Raw genomic sequence first — 22,263 nt, 5'->3', positions numbered from 1 at the left:
AAACACCGAAGCTGATGGCTTAAAATCCTGAAGATGAAAGCTGAAATCCTTGAAGCTAATAGCTGAAAATGCTGAGACTGATAGCCAGCTAAAATATTAGCTAAATTCCAAATCAGCCTAAAAAACTAAAAGAAAAAAAACTTTGGTTAGCCAAAACAGCTAGCATGTAGCTGAAATATTAAACTCCAAAACAGCCAGAAAAATCTTGGTAAATGCCAAAAATAGTCCAAAAAGCTTAAAGAATGCCAATTCTTACAACCTTCATATTTTAAACATCATTCTGAATAATAAAAAGGCAGGAATAAATCTAGAATAAATAAACTTAAGTCATAAATAACTTTCAATATTTTACTTTTAATATTTTAAATGCATGTTTTGACAATTGAAACACGTTAGGAATAAGCACAAGATAACATCGGGCCATTAATAACAACAAAATAAAATGATCTGGAGGGCCGGATAGAATTATCCCGAGGGCCGGATCCGGCCCCCGGGCCTTGACTTGGACACATTTGACGTACTCTGTCCTCAGCCATAGAATTACTCCCTAAAGAACTCAGAGGATATTTGTCAGGAGGAAGTTCCCTCACATGTCTTAGTCGAAGCCAAATTTCATCTTAAATTAAATAAATGCACATTTGAAGGGTTTTCAATGTTACACTAATGTTTTGGTGGTAGTTTCTAAATTTCTAAAAACAGATCAAACCGTATAAATATGAGCTCTTCACAAATCCACATCCCAATTTGTCAAAAAAGATAAAAAACCTTCAGAAGGTTTCCAGTAAGCAGTTGTGATCCAGAGTGCTCTGACTGCAGCAGCACTGCCTCAAAAGGCAGAAGAATGTCCACAATCGCTCCCCGAGTCCGTGATGTAAACTGTGTAACACACAGACTTTAACAGAGGACATCTCTGTAGATTAATCAAACAGATCTTTCAATAAACTGGTTGAGCTTCTGGCTGTTTGTTAGTATAAATTCGGTGTTAACTGTGACCTCTTCTGGTTTAGATTGTGTTACTTTTGTGTTTCTACTGATGGACTAAATACTGTTTTCTGTTGTGTTTCAGGGACACAAAGGAGACCCCGGACTTTCTCCTGGTCAAGCTCCAAAAGGGCAAAAAGTAAAAATATCTGTTAGAAATTCCCGCATAATATGACATTAAAACGAAGAGATGACATTTATTGGGCTTAACTTCACAGTAACTATTTTAGTCACGCTAAACACACAACCATCAACGCACAAATCTTCAGTGAAGCTGAGCAGCTAGCTGGGGGAACAGTTTGTGTGGTTCTGGTTTGTGTGGTTCTGATTTGTGTGGTTCTGGTTTGTGTGGTTTTGGTTTGTGTGGTTCTGGTTTGTGTGGTTCTGGTTTGTGTGGTTCTGGTTTGTCCTCGGCAGTCTTTCACTGCCAGGTTTTGTTATTTTAGTTTTCGGTTGGACCTTGGTTCTCTTACAAGTCTTAAAATTTGAATAAAAAATCTTCCAGATTTAATCCTAAGAATTATTCTAACAACCCGGTTCTTTGTCTCAGGGAGAACCTGGTCTCGTCGGCCCCCCTGGACCACCTGGACATGACGGACGAAAGGTAAAAACTGCTACAATGATCCAATGATAGTTGAAGAGTTTGGATGATGGTTTGTAAATAAATGAAAGTTCAAGTTATCTTCAAAAACCTTTCATGGAAGTAAATAAACAATATTCAGCTCCAGTTTGTAGATCAATTGTGTTTTTAAAGTGAAAACTCTCCTGTTTTTGGTCCACAAACCTGTAAAGACCTGCAGTAAAACATGAAGCTTTGAGCGGTTTGTCAAACAAGAACAACACCTGGATTCTGACAGCAGGTGGGATGGATTAACACGGATCAGGACGGTTACATCATCGGGTCGAATGTTTTAGATTCTGCAGGTTAGTTCTGTGTTCTGGTTCCCCTCTTGATCCTCTTCCGTCGCTCTGCTGAGTCCTCCTGACAGAGAGTGACGGTTTGCAGCCGAGTTTTGGTTTGCGTTTCATTCCTGGCCTTTTCCCAAGCCCCTCTCTGTAATTACAAGTGTCGAGTGTTCTTGAGCCTGCTGGGATTTCCTGCTCGGTCTGGTTTGTAGATGTAAGTTGTCACGTTTTGCTTGTTTCCTGCTTTTCAAAATGACTCCGAATTTAACAGATCCTCAGATAAACAAGAGCAAATGAAGAACGATGTCCCATAGAGCTGCAGAATCAGGACTTCAGCAGCTGCCTCTGAGGTTTCTGAAGGTTTTGGTCGGGAACTTTCATCTGGACGTTTGTTTAGTCACAGGCTGACTTCATTTTTCATATGATTGAAATGTTTGTATTGGACGTGGATCCACAGAGTTTTACAATCACAAAATATGTTGTAAGGTAGCAAAGACAAACAGTAAATATTTAAAAACGTACACAAAAATCAAGAAACTAGACATCTAAATATAACAACCCATTCTTTTTTACATGTATTAGAAAATTAAATTCACTTTATTTAGTTATAAATCAAATAAAAATGATTTACGACAGAGGACATTGGCATCTGAAGGTCTTGAGGTAAAATGAACTTGTTTTGTAATAAAAACACCAAAAATGATGTTTGATGGCAGAAGAAAAGTTTGATAATAATCCAATGAATCCTGTTTAAAGAGGATTTCATTCTTCTGCTGTTAGCTTCAGTGGATTTATTTTCTTCACATTCGGATTCCATTTAATTAAAAGACTTTGAGAGAATACAATATTACAGATCTCTTTTGAAGTTAATTTACAAAGACCAACTGTGTGTTTAGAATTGATTCCTACGAGATTTATATCATGAATAAATGAAAATTTCAATTAATGAATAAGTAAAGTTGATAAATGTTTTTTTAATATGTTTTTTTTTGCGTGTTCATCTTGATCTGTGTCTTTTTCAGACTGTTTAATTTTTTTTAATTCCTATATGAGTAACTGAAGGTGAAGAAAAGCCTGCTGCAGTTCTTTGTCATGTTACTTTGCCTGAAAATCCACCTGCTGGCTGGTGGATGTTTTTGTCCATATGTTGGTGAGAGACTGAAAAAGAATTTGTCATGCTTTGGTTACGGAAGATGGAGTTTTTGGAGAAATGGTTTAAGTTTGTTGGAAATCTGTGGAAAGTTTTGGATCTGCCTTTTAGTGATACCAACAGGTGGAACTTTGAGGGTAACTCTTACAGTTTGTTTTACGAGTTATAATCTCAGAGAATTGATCAGTGATGCAGTAGAATCCATGCTTTTGCAGGACAATTTACAAAATAATTATTGTCAAAAATAAAAAAAAATGAGAAGAATGTAACATCATTTCTGTCTGGGTTAGTCTTTACATATATTACAAAAGTGAAAGTGGATGTTCTTAAACATCCATCCGTCCATCATCATCCATCCATCATCCATCCATCCACCCATCCATACCTGACTACGTTTATTTAAAAGGAGAAGTTTTGAAGTTTTATTCCCCCCAAAATGTATCTATAAACAAACCAGACTGAAGGGTATATTCCCTGCTAATATGAAGAGAAAAAAAAACAGAATTCCTCTCTCCTTTTTTAAATTTGAACAAAATAATTACTAATAACTAGAAAAGTTGCATTTCCTGCAATAGTCCTAGTGTGAATGTTGTTTGCTGAAAGTAGTCGCTGAAGATGCTAAAGTTTTTGCTGAAAATAGTGACACAATTTCCTTTAATTGCAGAAGGGATTTGCTGAAATTTTAAAAGCTATTTACAAAATGTTACATTTGCTGAAAGACTGAAAATTTTGTTAAACAACTACTAAAGAGCTCTAAGTTTACCTTAATTTTGGAAAGAATTGTAGTAAAATTACTTAAAAATCCCTAATACATGCCAGTTTTGCAAAAATAGTTAAGTTGTTGCTTAAATATGAGCTAAACTCTAAATTAGCATAAAAAAACTTGGTAGATGCCAAATTAGCCAAAAAAAGCTAACTCGTTGCTTAAATACTAGCTAAGTTCCAAAAAACCTTACAATCCTTAGTAAACTAAATTAGCCAAAAATGTTAGCTTGTTGCTAAAATTGAAGCTAAACTCTAAATTTGCCAAAAAAGCTAGCTCGTTCCTTAAATACTAGCTAAAATCGAAAATATCCTAAAATTCTTCAGTAAACTAAATTATTCAAAAGCATTAGCCTGTTGCAAAATTGAAGCTAAGCTCAAAATTAGCCTATAAAAACCTCAGTAAATGACAAATTAGCCTTTACTAAGTATTCCCAGCACTTGTGTTGATTTGTAAGTCATGTAAAGACTTGCAGCCCGAAGCGCCACTGAACTCTAATCACAGTAACGACTAAACGTATCCATGAGTTTGTGTTTGCCGAATCCGAATGGCGCTCCACACTGAGCCGTGTGCAACTCTCTGACTTTGTTCTGTTTTCATTTTTACTTTTCTTTTATTTTTTTAGCCAGAACTTTATTTGTCCACCACAAACCTCTAAATCTCAACTCCCCTTTATTTTCTCCTCCCGGGAGTGACCGGTGAAACTTGACCTGCTACAATCCCGACTCTTTTCTCTGAGTTTTCTGCTGAGTTTGTGGCCGTCTGCCAGAAAAAGGCTTTCCTCGCTGTGGGAAATGTGCAAAGATGAAATGGAAACTTTCCTGGGAGTCAGTCAGATGTTTGCACAGTAAAGTAGAGGAGACTCATCTATGAGTGTGTCAAACACTGAGGAGAGGATTACCTAATGGGAAGTCTTTCTTCAGTCTCTTCAGCCAGCACGGATTGTTATGATTAAAAACACTTCATTTGGGGTTTTCTCCTCGTTTTCTTAATTGTGCTCAGTAATTTTTTGCAGAACATTAAGAGTATGAGACTATTTTTGGAAAAATAAAATCTTCACAAAGCAGTGATATAACTGCGTCTGCCACATGACGCTACTGCTGCCTCGAGCTGCTGGTATTACTGCAGAGTTGATCTGGAGTCTATGGGGCCAAAATCATTTAAGACTCAAATTAAACATTTGGAAAAAAATATTTTGTGTTTGGCCAAAATAAATGTAAAATGTCTGAAACTTTTTGCTATTCTAAAATAAACGTAATTATTTTCAAATTCAAATGTTCTGTTTTTTAGGTTTCAAGACTCAAAATGTCAATTTCAAACCTTTTTTTCAGTTTCAAACCTTTATTTCACTTTCAACTCTTTCTTTTCATGTTTAAATCTAAAAATTCTGTTTTAAACATTTGGTTCCGTTGTGGCGCACTGGGGCGGGGCTAACACAAAAGACCAATCAGAACTGATGTGGGTGGTAACTTCAGTCCTGCTGCGTTCACTGACTCTGAGAACTGTGATAATTACGGTCAGAAAATGGTTTTATTGTCGGATGTTGTGCCAAGACGGGTGTAAAAATCAGAGTTTGATCATGCCCAAAACGCTGTTCTAAGTGCCATCTTATTGTGCTAAATACAGACAAAGAAAACCTCATTCATGTTAGCCCCGCCACAACCGGACCAAAAGTTTTAAAACTGAAATTTTCTGAAAAGAAAACGAAAAGAAAAGGAGTTGAAATTGAAATTTTGAGTTTTGAAACCTGAAAAACAGAACATTTGAAGCTGAAAATAATGAAGTTTATTTTAGAATAGCAAAAAGTTTCCGACATTTTACTTTTTTTTGGCCAAACACCAATATTTATTTAAAATGTTTTATTTGAGTTTCAAATATTTCTGGCTCCGATTTGACTCCATCCAAGTCGCTCTTTTTCTTTCTTCTGAAAGAGCATCAACTCATTCACAATCTCTGACTTTGCCATCTTTGTGTCAAGCAGTAGATGTATTGGAACCTGGCTCTTCACGGTAACATCTGGCCTCTGCACCAGGAGTCGGCAACCTTTAACAGTAAAAGGGTTCTTTTTCTACTGATCAAGACCTAGAAGGAGCTGCATAGTTTTACTTTAGCCTTTAGGAAATTTGGATTTGTCTTCATGACCTTTTTTTAAGTAATAAATATGAATTTTGTCTATTTTTTGGCACAAACAAAAGAAAAATATAAAAAAGAAACTATTATCTCTTAAATATATTTTTAAACTTATTTTCAAACTAAAAGGTCCTCTATGCTAAACAGGATCATCTCTGAGCAGCTAGTAACCAATGTTGTGCAGCATAAGATAATATATGCTATTAACTCAAAGATCAAACTTTTTCCCAAAGTTTTGCTTTGCATATAAAATTTGTTCATTCTGGAGGTAGAGTTGATCAAACAAGACGTCTTCAGGTCAACAGGATGTAAAAACCTACAGAGTTTATCGTCTATTGAACCTCAGACATCAGTTTATATATTTAACTAATTGAAATTAAATGAATGCTAATTAAGTAATCCTTACTTTAAAGAAATGCTAGTTTTCCTTTTTCTCCTCTTTGTCCTCAGCAGTCTTACACTGCTGGGTTTAGTTATTTTAGTTTGGGGTTTGGTAGTCTTAGTTTGTGGGCTTTGTTTATTTGTTTTCTTTAGGTAGTTTTGGTTCGGAGCTGCTGACTCCAACGGTCGACATGCTGGGTCAGCAGTCTCCATGACTTTATGTTTGATCAAGGAGCCACAGTGGAGAGATAAAAGATCCACATGTGGATCTGGAGCTCCAAGTTTCAGACTCCTGATCTAGGTTTATGTTTTTGTGATACAGCTCCAAAGGGCCAAAACTCATGCATGTGTCTTTCTGTGTCTGCTCCTGCATTGACACAACAATGCAGAGGTGTTGTTGTGTGTCATCATCTGGCTTCAATCTGCTGTCGGAGGCGTGGTCAAAATCTCTGTCGTTGTGTTTGGATTTGAGAGAATTGATTATAATCAAATCTGAGCTTTGCCAGAAACATTTCTGCTCAGATTTAAAGAAATGCTCTGATTGCTTATAAATGAAGGATTTTTTTGCTGAAGATGATGAAAAATGTCCACTTCTTTCACTAAAACAATTAAACTTTGTACGCAGTTGCACTGATCGCAACAATAATTTGATTAAATGAAATAATAAAGTTGTGTGTTTATTGTTCTTTTCAGGGTATTTAATGGTCTCAACCCCTTCTCTGTTATTTTCCCAGTGCAGGAAGTGTAAGCAGTGAAATCAAGAATTGTTCTTAACTCTAATTCTTGCTTTACTTATAGAAAAACTTTTTAAAAATAAACCCTAAAGTGAAGTTCATAAACTTTTGTTTAGGATAGAGTAATGCAAGACTGAAGAGAACCTCAACGGTAAAAACGTAACTTTTAAACATAATTATGAACTAGATATAAAGCATTTCCTGTGATAATGCTACTGTGAATGCTGTAAGCTGAATTTGGCTGCTGAAGATGCTGAAATTGATAGCTAAAAACGCTGAAGCTGATAGCCAGCTAAAAGATTAGCAAAATTCCAAATTATCCTAAAAAAAAAATAACAAAAAGCTTAGGTTAGCCAAAACAGCTAGCATGTAGCTGATAAAAATAGCTAAACTTCAAAATATCGTAAAAAACTGTGAGGAACACTTAAATTATCCAAAACAAGTAAGCACGTAAAATGCCAAATTAGCCTTAAAAAAAAAAAAACAAAAACAAAAAAAAACAACTAATGTTAGCCAACACAGCTAGCCTGTAGCTGATAGATTAGCTAAACTTTAAAATAGCCTTAAAAAATGAAAAAAAGACAAAATTATGAATAATAAAAATATTTTACTCTCCATAAAAATATTTTTTGTAAAAATTATACAAGTTAGAAATAAGAGCAAAATAACATTAATAACAATAAAATAAAATGATCTGGAGGGCCGGATCCGGCCCCCGGGCCTTGACTTTGACACCTGTGCTCTAGCATCCAGAGGAAGACGATGAGTCTAGATTTCTGCTCACAATGCTGCATACCCTTTCACTTTAACCCGTCTTCTGTCTCAAAGATGTTGTACAGCTGTAGAGGTGTGGTCAAAGAGCAGAGATTGCACAGATCTCATCCGTCGAGTTCCACTTCCCAATCACTGTCGTTCACTCCTTGCAGACAGCCTGACTCCAGGTTTGAGGGCACCACTTGTTTGTTTACTTTGATGACATTTTTTCACCTCCTGCTGCTTGCTGGCTCTGCGGCTGACAGGCCAACGCAGCGGGTGGTTAATGACTTTCCATCTGAGAGTACAGCCTCGTTCATCCTTCAGAGATGACTTTCCACGACTCTTTCTGCGCCGCTGCAGGCCTTGATTGCGACTAAATTAATATATTTTGTTTCCAGCTGGCATGCTCATTGGAGATAACAGGGCTTGACAATGACCATCAATTACCCTTTTAGGTTTCAATGTGTTACTGCCTAATTGCTTTACTGGTTTTATTAATGCAAAACAATTCGGAATTGTTTTCCCAGAGTGCAGAGGTGGCATTGATTAGACCAACACAACGCTACGCCGTTCTGCAATAATAAATGGGACCTGCATTGTTCTCTTTGTAGAAATCATAAATTGAGCAGACAGCAGTTGTGATAAGTAGTCTTTTAGTTTCACCGCTCTGGAAGCAGCTTTTCCCGCAGAGTCGTTTTCACCAAGCTGTCTTTCTTTTATTAGGTTTTTGATTGACTTCTTTTTTTTAGAGTAAACAAAGCAGAGTTATAAGCTGGAAAATCTTGCATCTTAATTTGAGCCCCTGCAGTGCTGACTGCGATGGTCATGATTGTAAAATATCATCGCGTATAAACAACATAATCTTCCCTCCAGGCAGCATGAAGATGATGATGATATTTCCCTGTCAGACAAGTCGGAATTCTTGACTTGCATCCATGCGGCTTCATTTTCAAAACTGCAACAAACAGGAAAATATAAAACATTTCAACCAAATACAACAAGATGGCATTAAAACCCTTTTAAAGGAGTTTTGTCTGGATGTTGAACCCTGAATCTGAACTGGACGGTACCATGTCACAGTCGGGAGTTTTTTCTGATCTTTCCCTCGTTTTCCTCCATCAACAGGGACAAAAGGGTCACTCGGGTCCAGCCGGCCTCCCAGGAGAACCTGTAAGTGTTTTTTCTCTAACAGTTTGATGCAAGTCCATCCAATTCTTACATTAATGTATTCATGACTATGAGTTCAAATGAAACATTCTATGGAAATGAGAAGAAAAACATGCTCAGTAAATGAAATTAATCAAGAACGTTAGCCTGTTGCTGAAATAGAAGCTAAACCCTAAATTAGCCTATAAAACCTCAATGGACAACTAATTAGCCAAAAACATTAGCATTTTGCTAAAATTATTTTTTTTTAATTACTATAAAAGTTTAAACATAGCCCATAAATATATTTAAAGGCTTGTTAATCTACTTAAAAAGTTGAAATTTGAAGACTCATTAATTTACTATGGAGCATATTTTGCTCAGTATTTCAAAAAGTATAAAGTTTCTGAATACCAAAAATACAATCATTCCAACATCTCATCATTGCAGCATTTCTTTAAGTTTTCCTGAGGAACATCATCAATGTAGTTGGTCCTAGAAGGAGAACAAAAGCCAGTTTTAAAATAAAACTCCAAACTGTTCTTTTCTGTTCTGATCATTTTCAATCAAAGTTAAAGCATCTTTTGTCCAGATTCTCTCTTTAATGAGGTGGACACTCCGAACATCTGCTCCTGGCCCACGAGTTAAAGCCTTCGCCGTCCCTGTTAGTAAGGCCTTAGTAAGCTCCGCCCACTTTCTGATGCATGATTGTATGCATAGGCGTGTCACATACATACCCATATCCGGGCTCAAGACTAACTTTTTGTACTGGTTAGACCGGTGGCCTAACTGTTTCTCTTAGGTGCACCAGCACGAAGGTTTGGTGCACCGACCTTCTCAACCTTCTCCACCTTCTCCACCTTCTCGACCACACTGCATTTAACTCAGCACTTTTCGTGGTCACTTTCCTTTTTATTTGCTGTCAGTATCGGCATTAAGATTTTAAAATAATTAATTTACAAGCTGGTAAACATAAACCTTTTATTAATAACAGTTCTACAATAATGACAAACTACTAAATGTAAATAGTTTATGAAAATTAATAAAAATGTGCAGTTTGAAAAAGCTTAAATTTGGGACAACAAGTGAGATGGGTGGAACCAAAGTCTTCCTGCTCCGCCCCATTCTGATCCATCTACTTGTGGACAAATAGATCCATGAATGTCTTTGTTTTCCTGGTCTGAGCTACGATCTGGATCAGAACTGCGTCTGGATAAAATCGATACTGCTCACTGATATTGCACTGTAATGTTAGCTTGGGGTTGTGAGGGGCTGTAAGCTAGTGGGAGAGAGTAATCAATGATTTCATTAGATATCAGTGTGGGGTTACTTCACACTAACAGTCCTGCTCATAACTCTAATGAACTCCTGTCGCTCTGCAGAAACTATGTCCTAGAAAACGACAAGTTTTTAGATTTTGCCTGAATCATAAAGAAATTTAAAATTTAAAACGCTTTGAAAACAGATCAAATATAGTTGGAGTAGGACTTTAAAATTCTTCACAGAGCTAAAAAAAAAGAAAAACTTTTAAACGTTTCGTGATCACGGAGCCTTTCATTTTGATTTTTGAAATTTATTTTTGTTTTTTGAAACATTTCCTGTCTTTTTTTTGAGGGGGTTTTGATTTGTGTACTTTTGTTTATAGATTTCTAAAACGTTTCATTATTATTATTTATTTTGCTTTTTTAACTGTCATTGAGATCTCTATAAGGTTTTGCATTGATGAATTTGTTTATGTGATCTAACCTTCAGGGCCACCGTAGTTAGCCCTAAAACACCAATAGTGTGGCAGTGAATAAATGTTTTTTTGACTTGCCATAAATATTCTACCGTTCACATGATCACCATGAATCAGCTGATTCTGACGCATGTTTTTACATTAGATTACATTTCAGGAAGCGGGTCAGCGGTTTCCTCATTGTCTCCCTGTTTATGGTCACAAAGCAGAAGAAAACACAAAGTGTTGCAGCGATGCAGATGTGTGACACTCCAAAGCAGTGGAGTGTCACACATCTGCATCGCTGTAGCGGGAAAGTAACAGCAGTGAGTTTTGGCAGATGTGCAAGTGGACTAAATAGTTTGGATGTCACAGGTCATTCATCTTCACTTCCTCTTCCTCCTCCCGTCTGAGTCCAGACCGCGCGTCATTTCTTTCACAGGAATGTGCTGTGTGCAACATAAAGACACCATCTTTTCCTCTGCAGCGCTGCAGTTTCCTGGAGTGGATGAACTTACTGTCCAAAGAAAATTATCTAAGCAAACAAGCTAAAACAGGAAGGGGATGCTGTTTCCATTCCTGACTTTTTATGGTTGTTTTGTTTGAAAAAAAAAAAATGGAAAAGAATAAAACTCCTCGTTAGGAAGTTGTTACGCCACAATGGTACAAACAGTGAATACCATAAACAGTGAATCCTAATTATTCACTAATTAACTGCAAAATTAACACTAAAGATGCCATTTAGTCTCGTTTCCCACAGACCAGAACTCAACAAGAGCCACAAAGTCCAACTTTATAGTTAAAAAAATGCACAATAATTATGATTTTTTTTTGTAAGTTAAACAAAGATTTTTAAATGTATCTTAAATATTATAATAATTAAATTCTAACAGTTTGAATATATATTTTGGATTTTGGCCCTCTGTGCGATTGAGTTTGACAGCCCTGATGTACATGAAATGTACTATGCAAGTTAATTTGCCTTGCAAAAGTTGCAGGAAATGAAAGAACATAATCAGTTACAGTGTTAAAGGGTTAATAATAAGCTGTGTTTGAATAGTAGTTATTGTTTTCTTGACTGTATAGAAAATGCAAATGGATCAGTGACAAATTGAAAAGAAATACAAATAAAAATTCTTAATCCATATTATTTCTGTCTAAAGAAAAAAAGCAGCAGAGTACTAGAAATGGTCCTCATAATGAGATATATATATGATTTCTGTAAATTGTGTTTTCCGAAACATTTCTTTTTCATTTTTTAATTTCTAACATTTTTTTAATGATTTGTTTTGTAGTTCTCGTTGTGATCTATAGTAAACGCTGATGTGATTTTAACTTCAGGGCCACCGTAGGTCAGTGAATCTACAACCGTGGACACAAAACATCTCCATACAACCTTCTTTTTCCTGGGAATATTTTCATCCTTCCCCTCCTCCTGTGGTTTCCTCTCCTGGAGCTGATTTCTGCTCCGTCTTTGTCTTCACAGGGTGATCGAGGAGATGATGGAAGTCCAGGAGCCAAAGGCTATCCTGGCAGGCAGGTGCAGTAAATCTAGAGTTGCTGTGCTGATTGAGCTGGAACACTGACAAACACACAATCACAGTAGAAGAAAACGACAATAACATGCATTTTGTTTATTTCAGAATAAAAAAACTAAGATAGAAAAATGAGCTTTTTAGAAAAAAGCCTTTTTGTGGGTAAATAGGGGAAGAAGTGGTACCAAACCAACATCTAATTTGTTAAATTTAGATGAAAAGATTGCAGCAGATCGATGTTAGAATTGAGGTCACAGCAGAAGCAGAGGATCACTAGTGGAGGAATGAGACGACAGATGCTTCTAATCTACTGGGGAAATGAAAGGTCAGAAAAAGTTGTGCGCAGCACCTTTTAGAAAGGAAAGGTAATAGAAGTCTGACTTCTGTTCCCCCGCGGGGTAAAATAAGCTTCCGCTCCATCCCTCTCATTCAATCTGGTTTTGTTACACTTTAGAAAACAGCGTTTGCATCTTTGCAACTGAAGTGTTCTCCAATCGCTTTCAGCTGCCATCCAGAAGCTGCTGAGATGTTCTGAGCAGCAGCAGAGTTCAGACCTGTTACTCTGATAGATTCCTGTGGATGGTTAGGTTGTAGCTCCGCCTACCACCGGCACGCTCTGACGCAGTTCATGTTGGGATGCTGAACTCTAGCGACCCCGGTGGATAAAGTGACACCTCAAAGATGTGATCGTTGATATAAATGTCAGACTCTCACCTGTCGGAGTTTAATTTATGTATTTTGTGTCATATTTTAGGGGTTACCTGGACCAGTAGGAAGAATGGGACCAAAAGGACTCAGGGTGAGCCAATGCTTGATGCTATACATAAATATATATATATATATATATATATATATATATATATATATATATATAAATTAGAGCTGTCAGGCGATTAAAATTTTTAATCACGATTAATCGCATTGTCCAGAACTCGCGATTAATCGCAAATTTACATGTGGCCTTTTTTTAAGGAAAAAAATGTGTGGTTCGTGGAATTTAGCAGTTCTACATTAATTATGAAAACAAGAATGACAAAATTAATAGTTTTCATCAGAAATACTTTATTTTGTAACATTGTATTGAGATAAACTTTCTTAACAATAAAAGGCTGTAACATAAAATGCCTAACAAAAGCCCAAGTGCAAGTGAAGGGCATTTTAAATTCAAAACTTCAATCAACGTTCAGTAAAATAAAATAAAAAACATCAAAAATAAAATTTCCATAACACTTTCATGTTCATTTTTTGTCAGGACCAAATCTTTTCCTCCTCTGCTGAACTACAGTAATAAATGAAATAGAGATTTATCATTTCCAATGAACTTTTGTTTTTTAAAACATTAAAGACTGAGAAAAGCGGGATACACTGTGGATAGTTTGACAGTCTGTTACTGCCGCCGCGTTCTCTGGCTGCAGCTCGATGCAGCGACGTGTCCAGCGGAGCTCACGCCATGAATATGCCGGCAGACAGACCGCTATGCTGGGGCTGGATCACGCTTAAACCTCCAGAACATTTAAAACGTCCCCCGGTGCGCTTGCTGTTCGGAACGTCGGGGGTCCGCAGCTCTCGGGACGCGGCGCCGGACGCGAGCCGGTACCACCAGACGTGGTACTGGACGCGAACCGGAGCCAGGTTAGGGTGCAGGAGCTCTCCAGGTCCTAGCGCCAGCCGGTTTTAGCTCGCAGCTCGGTGGTTGGAGACCCGCCTGTGATCGAGTGAGAGCAGCCGGTGAGTTAGAGGGCGGGACGCCTGCGCGCGGTATGGAAAGGCACGTATGAGAAAGTCCGCGATTAATGCGTCAAAAAAATTGTCGGCGTCAAGCACACGTCAGATTAATGCGTTTTTAACGCGACAAATCTGACAGCCCTAATTTATATATATTATTGCTGTCAATTGTTTAAAAAAATAATCAGATTAATTACACACTTTTGGATTGTGAATAATCACGATTAATTGCAATGTTTTACGCGGTACATTTATATGACAATTTGATTAGAACAAAAACAGGCCAGAAAGAAAAAAAATGTTTTCATTGTCTGAAATTTTTATACTTTATTAAGGGTTAGAGAATTTGTCATGCGAACTGCGTTTGGTGTGACTGCACCTTTACAAACAAACATTGTGGTTCTGCTCTTGAAATGAACTTATACCAGTGCAGGTGAAGGCTTAGTTCTCATTGGCTGATGGGTGTAGATACACATTTAAAAAATGAAATTCTCGTCACAAAGACCAAATGTTTAACAGCTGCAAGAAAAATGTATGTGAATCATTTGGAATTGCTTGGATTTCTGCATAAATTTGTCATAAAATATGTTCTAATATTCTTATAAATCACATCACGACAAACACAGTTTGCTTGAGCTAATTCTACACAAAAAATGTAAGTTTTTGTCATTCACATACATATATGTGTGTGTATATATGTACATATATGTGTGTGTGCATATATGTATATATATATATATATATTGTTTTTGGTTGTTGTTTTATTCTTAAATTCTTCCTCACTCACTGTTCTTATATTGAGTCTCTGTAAAGAAACACAGCTGTACTCTTTCTTCCTCAATGAAGTGTGAAAAACCTGCCTGTCTAACCACTGTGGGCGCTCGAAAAAGCCAATGTCATAAATGCCACTGATCTGCCCCCCCGGTATCTCCTGGATCGCAGTGACAGATGGCTTTCGCTTCAAGTATTTAAGGTCAACTGTCGGTGACTATGATTCTGCAGAGCTTTACTCCAATGCTTTCAGTATTTCTGCTTCCCCAGTGGACAGGAAAGATCTTCAGAGATCCCTGGTGCGAGGGTATGTGCCCTTGGACTACATCGTGGAAGCCAGCACCATGCAGTCCATGGGCATATACACTTGCTTCAAGGCCTGGCTCTCCAACTCCACTGTAGCTGCAAACCTGGCAGGACTGCAGGACCACAAAGCTGGGAATTTCCTGTGACTGAACGGTCCCGGAAGGTGTCAGTCACTTTCATTTCTCTGTGGTTCCAGGGTCACATCGGCTTTCCTGGCCTTTCTGGTTTTCCTGGTCCTGATGGGGAGAGAGTGAGTATGGATTTCAAACTGTGTAATAGTTAACACTCGACTAAATACATTCAAGATTGTATTTATTGTTCTTACATACACTTGTGATTATATCAAACATACGTTCTAAGTTTAAAACAGTAAAAATCAAAGTTTTTTCTGTTGTTTTGCAACAAAACTGGAGTAAAATTAAATAAATTCAACCATGTTTTTGCTTTATTTTTAAAGTAACTAGAAAATTTGTATTATCTCCATTATCTGCATATTCTGCTGAATGTGGCCGCTGAAGATGATTTGGCAATTTAAGAAATTGCTAAGACAATTGGCTGAAAGTGCTAAAAGTATTTGTATAATATCCCAAAATTTTAACTTAACCCAAAACTTAGCTCAAAAAACCTCAGTAGATACCAAATTAGCCCAAAAAGCTAACAAGTTGCTAAAATACTAGCTTAACTCAAAATTAGCCCAAACAACCTTAGTAGATGCCAAATTAGCCAAAGAAGCTAGCTTGTTGTTAAACTATTAGCTGAACCCAAAATTAGCCCAAAACACCTCAGTAGATGCCAAATGATCCAAAAATGCTAACATGTCGCTAATATATTAGCTTTTGTTATCTCCCGGGGTTTTTTAGTCTAATTTAGAGTTTAGTTTCTATTTTACCAACAGGCTAACATAAATGACTAATTTTACTTACTAAAGAATTTTAGGTAATTTTGGAGTTTTTATTTATTTATTTTTTACATTTATTGTGATCCAAAACATACAGAACAACAATGTAGGACAATTTTGGAGTTTAGCAATGTGCTAGCTGTTTTTGGCTAATTTGGCATATAGGTTTTCTTTTTATCCTAATTTGGAGTTTAGCTAATATTTTTTAGCTACATGCTAACGTTTTTGGTTAATTTGGAATCTACTAAGGTTTTTGGGCTAATTTGGAGTTTAGCTCATATTTAAGCAACACACGAAATATTTTTTTTTGCAAAATTGGCATGTTTTAGGGTTTTTTAAGCAATTTTACTACAAATTTTTCAAAAATTTTGATAAACTTCTGCGCTTTTTTTTATAGTTCTTTAACAAAATTTCTAGTATTTTAGCATATTTAACATTTTGCAAATAGAACATTTTGCCTTTTCAGCAAATTCCTTCTGCAGTTAAAGTAAATTGCATCACCATTTTCAGCAAAAAGCTTCAGCATCTTTAGCGACTACTTTCAGCAAAAAGCATTCACACCAGCATTACTGCAGGTAATGCAACTTTTCAAGTACTAATTGTTTTTTTTATCCGTGATGATCGTTGTTTTTGCTTCTGATTTTTAAATTGAAATTTTTTATGATTTAAAGCACTTTGTGTTACATTTAAATGCTTTATAAATAAAGTTTGATTTGACAGACATTCATATTTGAGCCAAAAGAACTTCAAATTTTACTATTTTACTATTTTATTTTTTTACTATTTTTTTTAAATTTTATTATTTTTTATAAAATTACATGTATTTAATGTTTTTTTTTTCCTTTGTGCTTTTAAAATAATAATTCTCTGTCCGTTCTTCTCTCTGTTCCCTCATCAGGGAATACCTGGCGTTCATGGGAAGAAGGGCGAGATGGGTAGGCCGGTAAAGCTTTTTCCCAACATACTTCTCTGACGGATTTAGAGTTGTGGCATCAAACTGAAAGTCACCGAAAAGATTTTAACAAAGATTTTAAGATTCAGTTTTTGCAGTGTGAGGGAAGGATAAAAAATGTTTTTAAAACTTTTAAAAGAAGATTTTAAAGAAACAGTTTATTATTTCCAATCCCCTTTCACTCTTCTCTGGGCTTCCATCTGCAGCAGCTGTTGTTATTTAACCCTGTAAAGAACAAGTTTGTCGTGCAGCCGATCCTTCATCCGACATCTCCAGAGGTCTTTTATGAAGCCTTCTGTTGGCTGTCAGCAGACAGGAAATGATGGAAATCTCTGCTGCTTCTCCATCCATCATTTTCCTCGCCACGGCGGCGGTTTCTTTAGGCGAGCGCTCAGCCGTGATATGTGGCAGGTCGCGTGTTGACCTTGGCACACGTTGGGCGCGTGGCTTTGTGGTTATTTCAGGCCTCTTGTTCTAGCGCTGAAACAGAATTACAAGCAGAAACAAAAAAGAAAAGAAAAAGGAGCAGTCAGCAGGTTCTGGGCCAAGCAGCTTCATTCAGCCTTTGAGGAAGGTCCTGGCGCTCGGTGCGCTGGCTGCTGACTGATTCATGCACAAATACTTGTTGCTCTGAGACTCTCAGACACAGAATTTACTGCCAGACTGAATAAGCAGGGATTTGAATTTGAATTTGGCTCAAATCCACTGACGTTTGTACTCGTAAACCAGTTTGCTGTGATTAAAAAGTGTCAGACCAAATCTCACTCAGTCTGTGACCCATCCCGCTCGTTTTGTCTTCAGGGGTTTCCTGGAGATTTTGGAAAGAGAGGACCTCCTGGCCCCGATGGAAGCCCCGTAAGTGACTGAAGATTTACCTCCCTCTCAAAAACGCCATCGTACAGGTTTGCTTCGTGTGTTTCAAAGTACGAGGGAGGATATGTAGTACATTTACTACAAAAATGGACACACATGTACTTTATATCTTGGTTTATTTTAATCAATTAGAATAAAATAAAATTAAAATTAAAAAACATACAAAAAAACCCAAACAAAATAAGACAAAACAAATATGCATCAATACATAGATGTATCAAATTTAGAATAATTTGTCACAATTTGGCTGATTGGTTGATTGATTGATACCTTTAACTAAAGTGGGTGGGATTGTATACTTTTTTGGGTCTGCTTGACTTTTTTTGTTCCATATAGAAAAATTAAAAACTACAGTTTTACTGTGTCCAACCTCGGCAGAGATGGTACGATGTGAGAGGCCTTTCTGATGCAGCTCAACAGTCCTGTCAGGTTCAAAGAAACTCAACTTTTTTCCCATCAAGAGATCTTGACTGGATGATTACTTATTGGAAAATAACGGACTGAACATTTTGTAGCTTTTAAAGGCCGTGGTCTTAAATTATTGATCAGCTTATGAACAGAAGATACATTTAAATTGTTATTTTCAATAAATTAGCAGCTAAAATATTACTTCACTTGCTCCTCTTTCTTCCATTTACATGGAAAATGCTCATGTTTGCATTGTTTTAACTGGATTTTAATTAGATTTTAATATTTTATTTGTTTTTTAAAGAGTAATTAAGCTGAATCTTCAAACTCCATGCAACATTGAGTCCTGCATCATCATTTTGTCAGTTAAAACTTCAAAATGAATGGTTTTATTTTGTAAAGATGCTGAGGAACTCGGCTCGAGGTTGCATTGCTTCACTGGAGGAACATTTTGGCGTCACCTGTCATCTGAGGGCAGCAGTGGCGGCGGCCGCTCTCCTCACGGCTCCTCTGTCTTTGGTTTCTCATTACTGACGAGGAAAAGAATCTGACCTGTGAGAGCCTCCTCCAGCCCCCCACCACCTCTAAAGAAGAAATGAGCCTCCAGCTCATTTTCTTTCACCCAAAGCCAGATAGAAGAGGTGACAGGAACGCCACTCTCTGCTGTGCGGCGCCCAGCTCTGTAAGCAGCGTTTGGAGTGATGGTGGCTGCAGACGGAACGTTAGCCCAAAAAACCCTGACTGAGGTTATCAGAGGGAAAGAATGTACAATTTATCATCAGAATAAATGTAGAAAGTTGTTTGTTTTAAACTCGTTAGCTGTATAAATATTTGAACTCGGTTGTTTCTCCAAGGGTGAGCTGGGAGCTCCAGGCCCATGTGGAGTCACCGGTCTAACTGTGAGTTTTGTTCTTTCTCAGATTCTATAAATCAAACTACCGTTTCCAAGCTGTTTTACTTTTGTTAAGGTTTTGTTTTCATATCTCCAATCAAGAACAGACCACTCTGCAGGTTGTTTCAGTCTGTTTGTTTTCTTCCTGAATGTGGCGCTTAAGAGTTATTCTAAATATTCACAAATTAAATTTGACATTTGAAGAGAGTGAATTGTATCTCTCCCTTTGTGAAAATGTTTGATGTGGTTCCTGCAGGGAGATTTGGGTCCTGTGGGCACGATGGGTCTACCAGGACCTCCTGGACTGAAGGTAAACTCTTCGTCTGGATTGATTCCATAAACTTTTACTTAAGGAACAGAAGTTTAGGAGATTTTTTTGCAGGAGTAAATTTGAAGCCTGTTAAACAAATTCTTTGAGAACTGGACTCAGTGAGTGTGATGTCACCCACAGAAACTGCTTTACTTCCATCTCCAACCAAATGTATTCAGTTGCCATTTTTACAGACGCCGCCATGTTGGATCCAGACGTGGTCAGTAAGCCGTGATTGGTCTAAGGCTGCATTCACACCAAACGCGATTCATGTGTCAAGTTTCAATGCTGTCTGAGGTCTTGTGGAGCAGTTTTGGTGTCGGCTGAATCAACCAATCAGGGACTCAGCTTTGGGCACGTGACATTTTCAGTGACTTGGTCAAAGGATAGAAAAAAGCATTCAATATGGCCGCTCGATGTGAGGGTTTTCATCCTGAACCTCCATCAGTTTTCTTAACCTGCTGGGGTCACGGGGTTGCCACAGACTGTCTTGGTTACTGCCGGACAAAGGCGGGATACAGCCGGGACAGGTCGCCATCCTGTCCCAGAGCTCATGGAGCCACAGAGAGACAGAAGTAAGGCTTAAGGCATGAAGTACAGCGCAGCGGGAGAGACTCTGAATGATCTGGTAAACCCAGACACGGCGACGTGCTTCTGTAGAGCTCCCCAAGATATCTAAAACTGAGCTACTCGCTCAACATCATCCATGTTTTCCGTGATGTGGCAACAAATGGAGTCCAGAAAAACGTTGGCAGTTGTGGCGTGGAGCAGTAAATTTAACATCCGTCAAGAGAGAGGCGGCAGACTTGAATTTGACGAGAATCACTTACGGTGTAAATGCACCATAGGCCATTGTTTCTATGGCAACCACTCTCTCCAGTCAGGTGTGAGCTTGTATCAAGGCCACACCCCTATCACTTTAAAGCGGGCTACACAAAATCTATCAATCAAATGTTTTGATCATGGGGGCCATCAGGCTCCGCCTACAATTATAGAGGCATCTGATTGATCAGTTTATAACTTGAATAACTTGAACTATAGAAAAAAGGAAGATTACCAAGAAGATGATGAAAAGTTATCAGAGCAAGACACTAATTCCTGAACCGGATATTGATAATTCATGTAGAGAAAATGGTATGGTCGAGCCGGGGTGGGATAATATAAGTTCGCTTCCTCACACTCCCTTTCAAGTGATCCAGATGTGACGGTCTCGACTGTCATTTTAGAGTATAGATATTTGAAATATTTGAATGGTTATTCTGACTAAAAGAGGGACTGAGTTCTAGCTGCTGTAGAAGTCTACGGGATTTTAGCTTCTTGGAGCCACTCTTTGGAACCACAGGGGGGGAGGGGCCACTCACTCCAGTTCTCATGTACAGTCAGTGCTAAAAATTAGTAAAGAGGCGGGACTAACAATCCAGAGAATTATTGGAACAACTCTTGTAAAGTCAATCTTTGTGCTTGTTGCAATTTGGCTTTTTTATTTGTAATTTTTGTCATGAAGTTGAAATGTAATAAGAATCCAGAGAAAACTTGAACATTTTATTTTGTTTGTTTGTAGCAAGTTCTGTATTTGTTTGTTCATTAAAGTCTGTTAAAAACAATTTTGATTCAATTTGTTTGTTTTTAAGGGGATCGTTGGAAATCCAGGTGAAGCCGGACTGGAGGGTGATAAGGTGATCTGGACATTTCTTTTTTTTAATACTTAAGCTTTTATTTGACCTAAATGCTTGATTTAAGACAAATCTTTTTTTTATTGGTAGTCTCTGCATCAACTTAACTAACAGTTAACTAAATAACTTAAAGCTTCTGTCCTTCTTTCAGGGTGATGATGGCTCACCGGGAGAACAGGGGGAACGTGGTTTCCAAGGCGATAAGGTCGGTTTACATGAGTCCAAAATTAATCAGATTGACAGTTTAGTCAATACTTTTGATTAGTTTATCACCCTATGTGTAATCCATAACACCATCTCAGGTCAATAAAAGCTGTTTGTCTTCTCTAGATTGTTGTTCAATCCAGATGATATTTTTCCTTTTTTAAGCTGTAAAGATGCTTTTATGTAAATATAAAACAAAATATTGTTTTATGTTTTAATATTTACATTGTTATTTTTGATGTCTCAGGGCAACAGCGGCTCACCTGGGCCGCCGGGTCCACCTGGGAAGCCTGGACTGCAGGTATTTTAACGTCAGAACTAAAGAAAACACCGTTTTGTTAAAATGTTAAATTGACTCCTGATTAAATTGAGGAAGAATTTGTTGATGAAATGGGGTCGAATTATAGATGAGCATCGAGAAGTTCTTGGAGAAATGACACGAACAGTTTGGTTTAATATTAAATAAACTCTACTTGACTTTAGTTAGTAATTATATTTCATTATTTCCGCAATAAGTTTGAATTATTTGTGTTTTGTCCTGTATTTTTCACAATTTATGCTTGAAATCAATCAATCAATCAAAAAACTGTTCAAGTCTAAAAGCAAAAGTCTCAGACTCATAACAATAAAGAAGTCAATAATAAGAATTTAAAAAGTTGACCCTTTGATTATGAAATTTTAATGCAAAGATTTGAAACTTTGTGGAAACTGCTTGACTTGAATTTCAAACTTCATACACTGAGTTATAAATTTTACATTTTTTGGTGGATTATTTTAAATCTCTTGAATACTTTTTACAATTTTTTGCTGTATCTGATTAATAGTTAATCCGGTTGGATTTTCTCAGGGCAAACCGGGGGATAAGGGCCCTGCTGGTGCTCCGGGTCCTCCTGGCACCGAGGTAAGAATGTCAATGTTCCTGTCTGTCAGTCCATCAGCCGACGTTTGGTTCTGCTCTTCCCGTCTGTCCTCAGGGGTTTCCAGGTGACATTGGTCCACCTGGACTCAACGGGCCTGAGGGCCTGAAGGTTTGTGGGGAAGCTTCAGCTCGT

At 37.4% G+C, this 22,263-nt stretch overlaps 1 protein-coding gene across 11 annotated transcripts in view; it reads left to right on the top strand.

The window, feature by feature from the left end:
* The window catches only part of LOC112148664 (collagen alpha-1(XXVII) chain B), a 74,435-nt gene that overhangs the window by 22,392 nt on the left and 29,780 nt on the right, over positions 1–22,263 (top strand). For all 11 annotated transcript variants that reach the window (XR_002919657.2, XR_002919656.2, XR_002919658.2 and 8 more), the window contains 15 exons: positions 1,067–1,120; positions 1,532–1,585; positions 8,927–8,971; positions 12,151–12,204; positions 12,954–12,998; positions 15,198–15,251; positions 16,798–16,842; positions 17,653–17,706; positions 18,987–19,031; positions 19,281–19,334; positions 20,966–21,010; positions 21,159–21,212; positions 21,459–21,512; positions 22,059–22,112; positions 22,186–22,239. Coding sequence is in view for 7 of the 11 variants with exons in the window: in XM_024275922.2 (XP_024131690.1) it covers positions 1,067–1,120; positions 1,532–1,585; positions 8,927–8,971; positions 12,151–12,204; positions 12,954–12,998; positions 15,198–15,251; positions 16,798–16,842; positions 17,653–17,706; positions 18,987–19,031; positions 19,281–19,334; positions 20,966–21,010; positions 21,159–21,212; positions 21,459–21,512; positions 22,059–22,112; positions 22,186–22,239 (765 nt within the window). In the remaining 4 variants the exon portion in view is untranslated. The remainder of the gene's footprint in view (positions 1–1,066; positions 1,121–1,531; positions 1,586–8,926; positions 8,972–12,150; positions 12,205–12,953; positions 12,999–15,197; positions 15,252–16,797; positions 16,843–17,652; positions 17,707–18,986; positions 19,032–19,280; positions 19,335–20,965; positions 21,011–21,158; positions 21,213–21,458; positions 21,513–22,058; positions 22,113–22,185; positions 22,240–22,263) is intronic.

Source organism: Oryzias melastigma, linkage group LG9 (assembly GCF_002922805.2).
Source record: "Oryzias melastigma strain HK-1 linkage group LG9, ASM292280v2, whole genome shotgun sequence".
In the NCBI taxonomy this organism is placed as follows: Eukaryota; Metazoa; Chordata; class Actinopteri; order Beloniformes; family Adrianichthyidae; genus Oryzias; species Oryzias melastigma.
The sequence above is the reverse complement of the archived record's forward strand: the minus strand, read 5'-3'. Positions and strand labels throughout refer to the sequence as shown.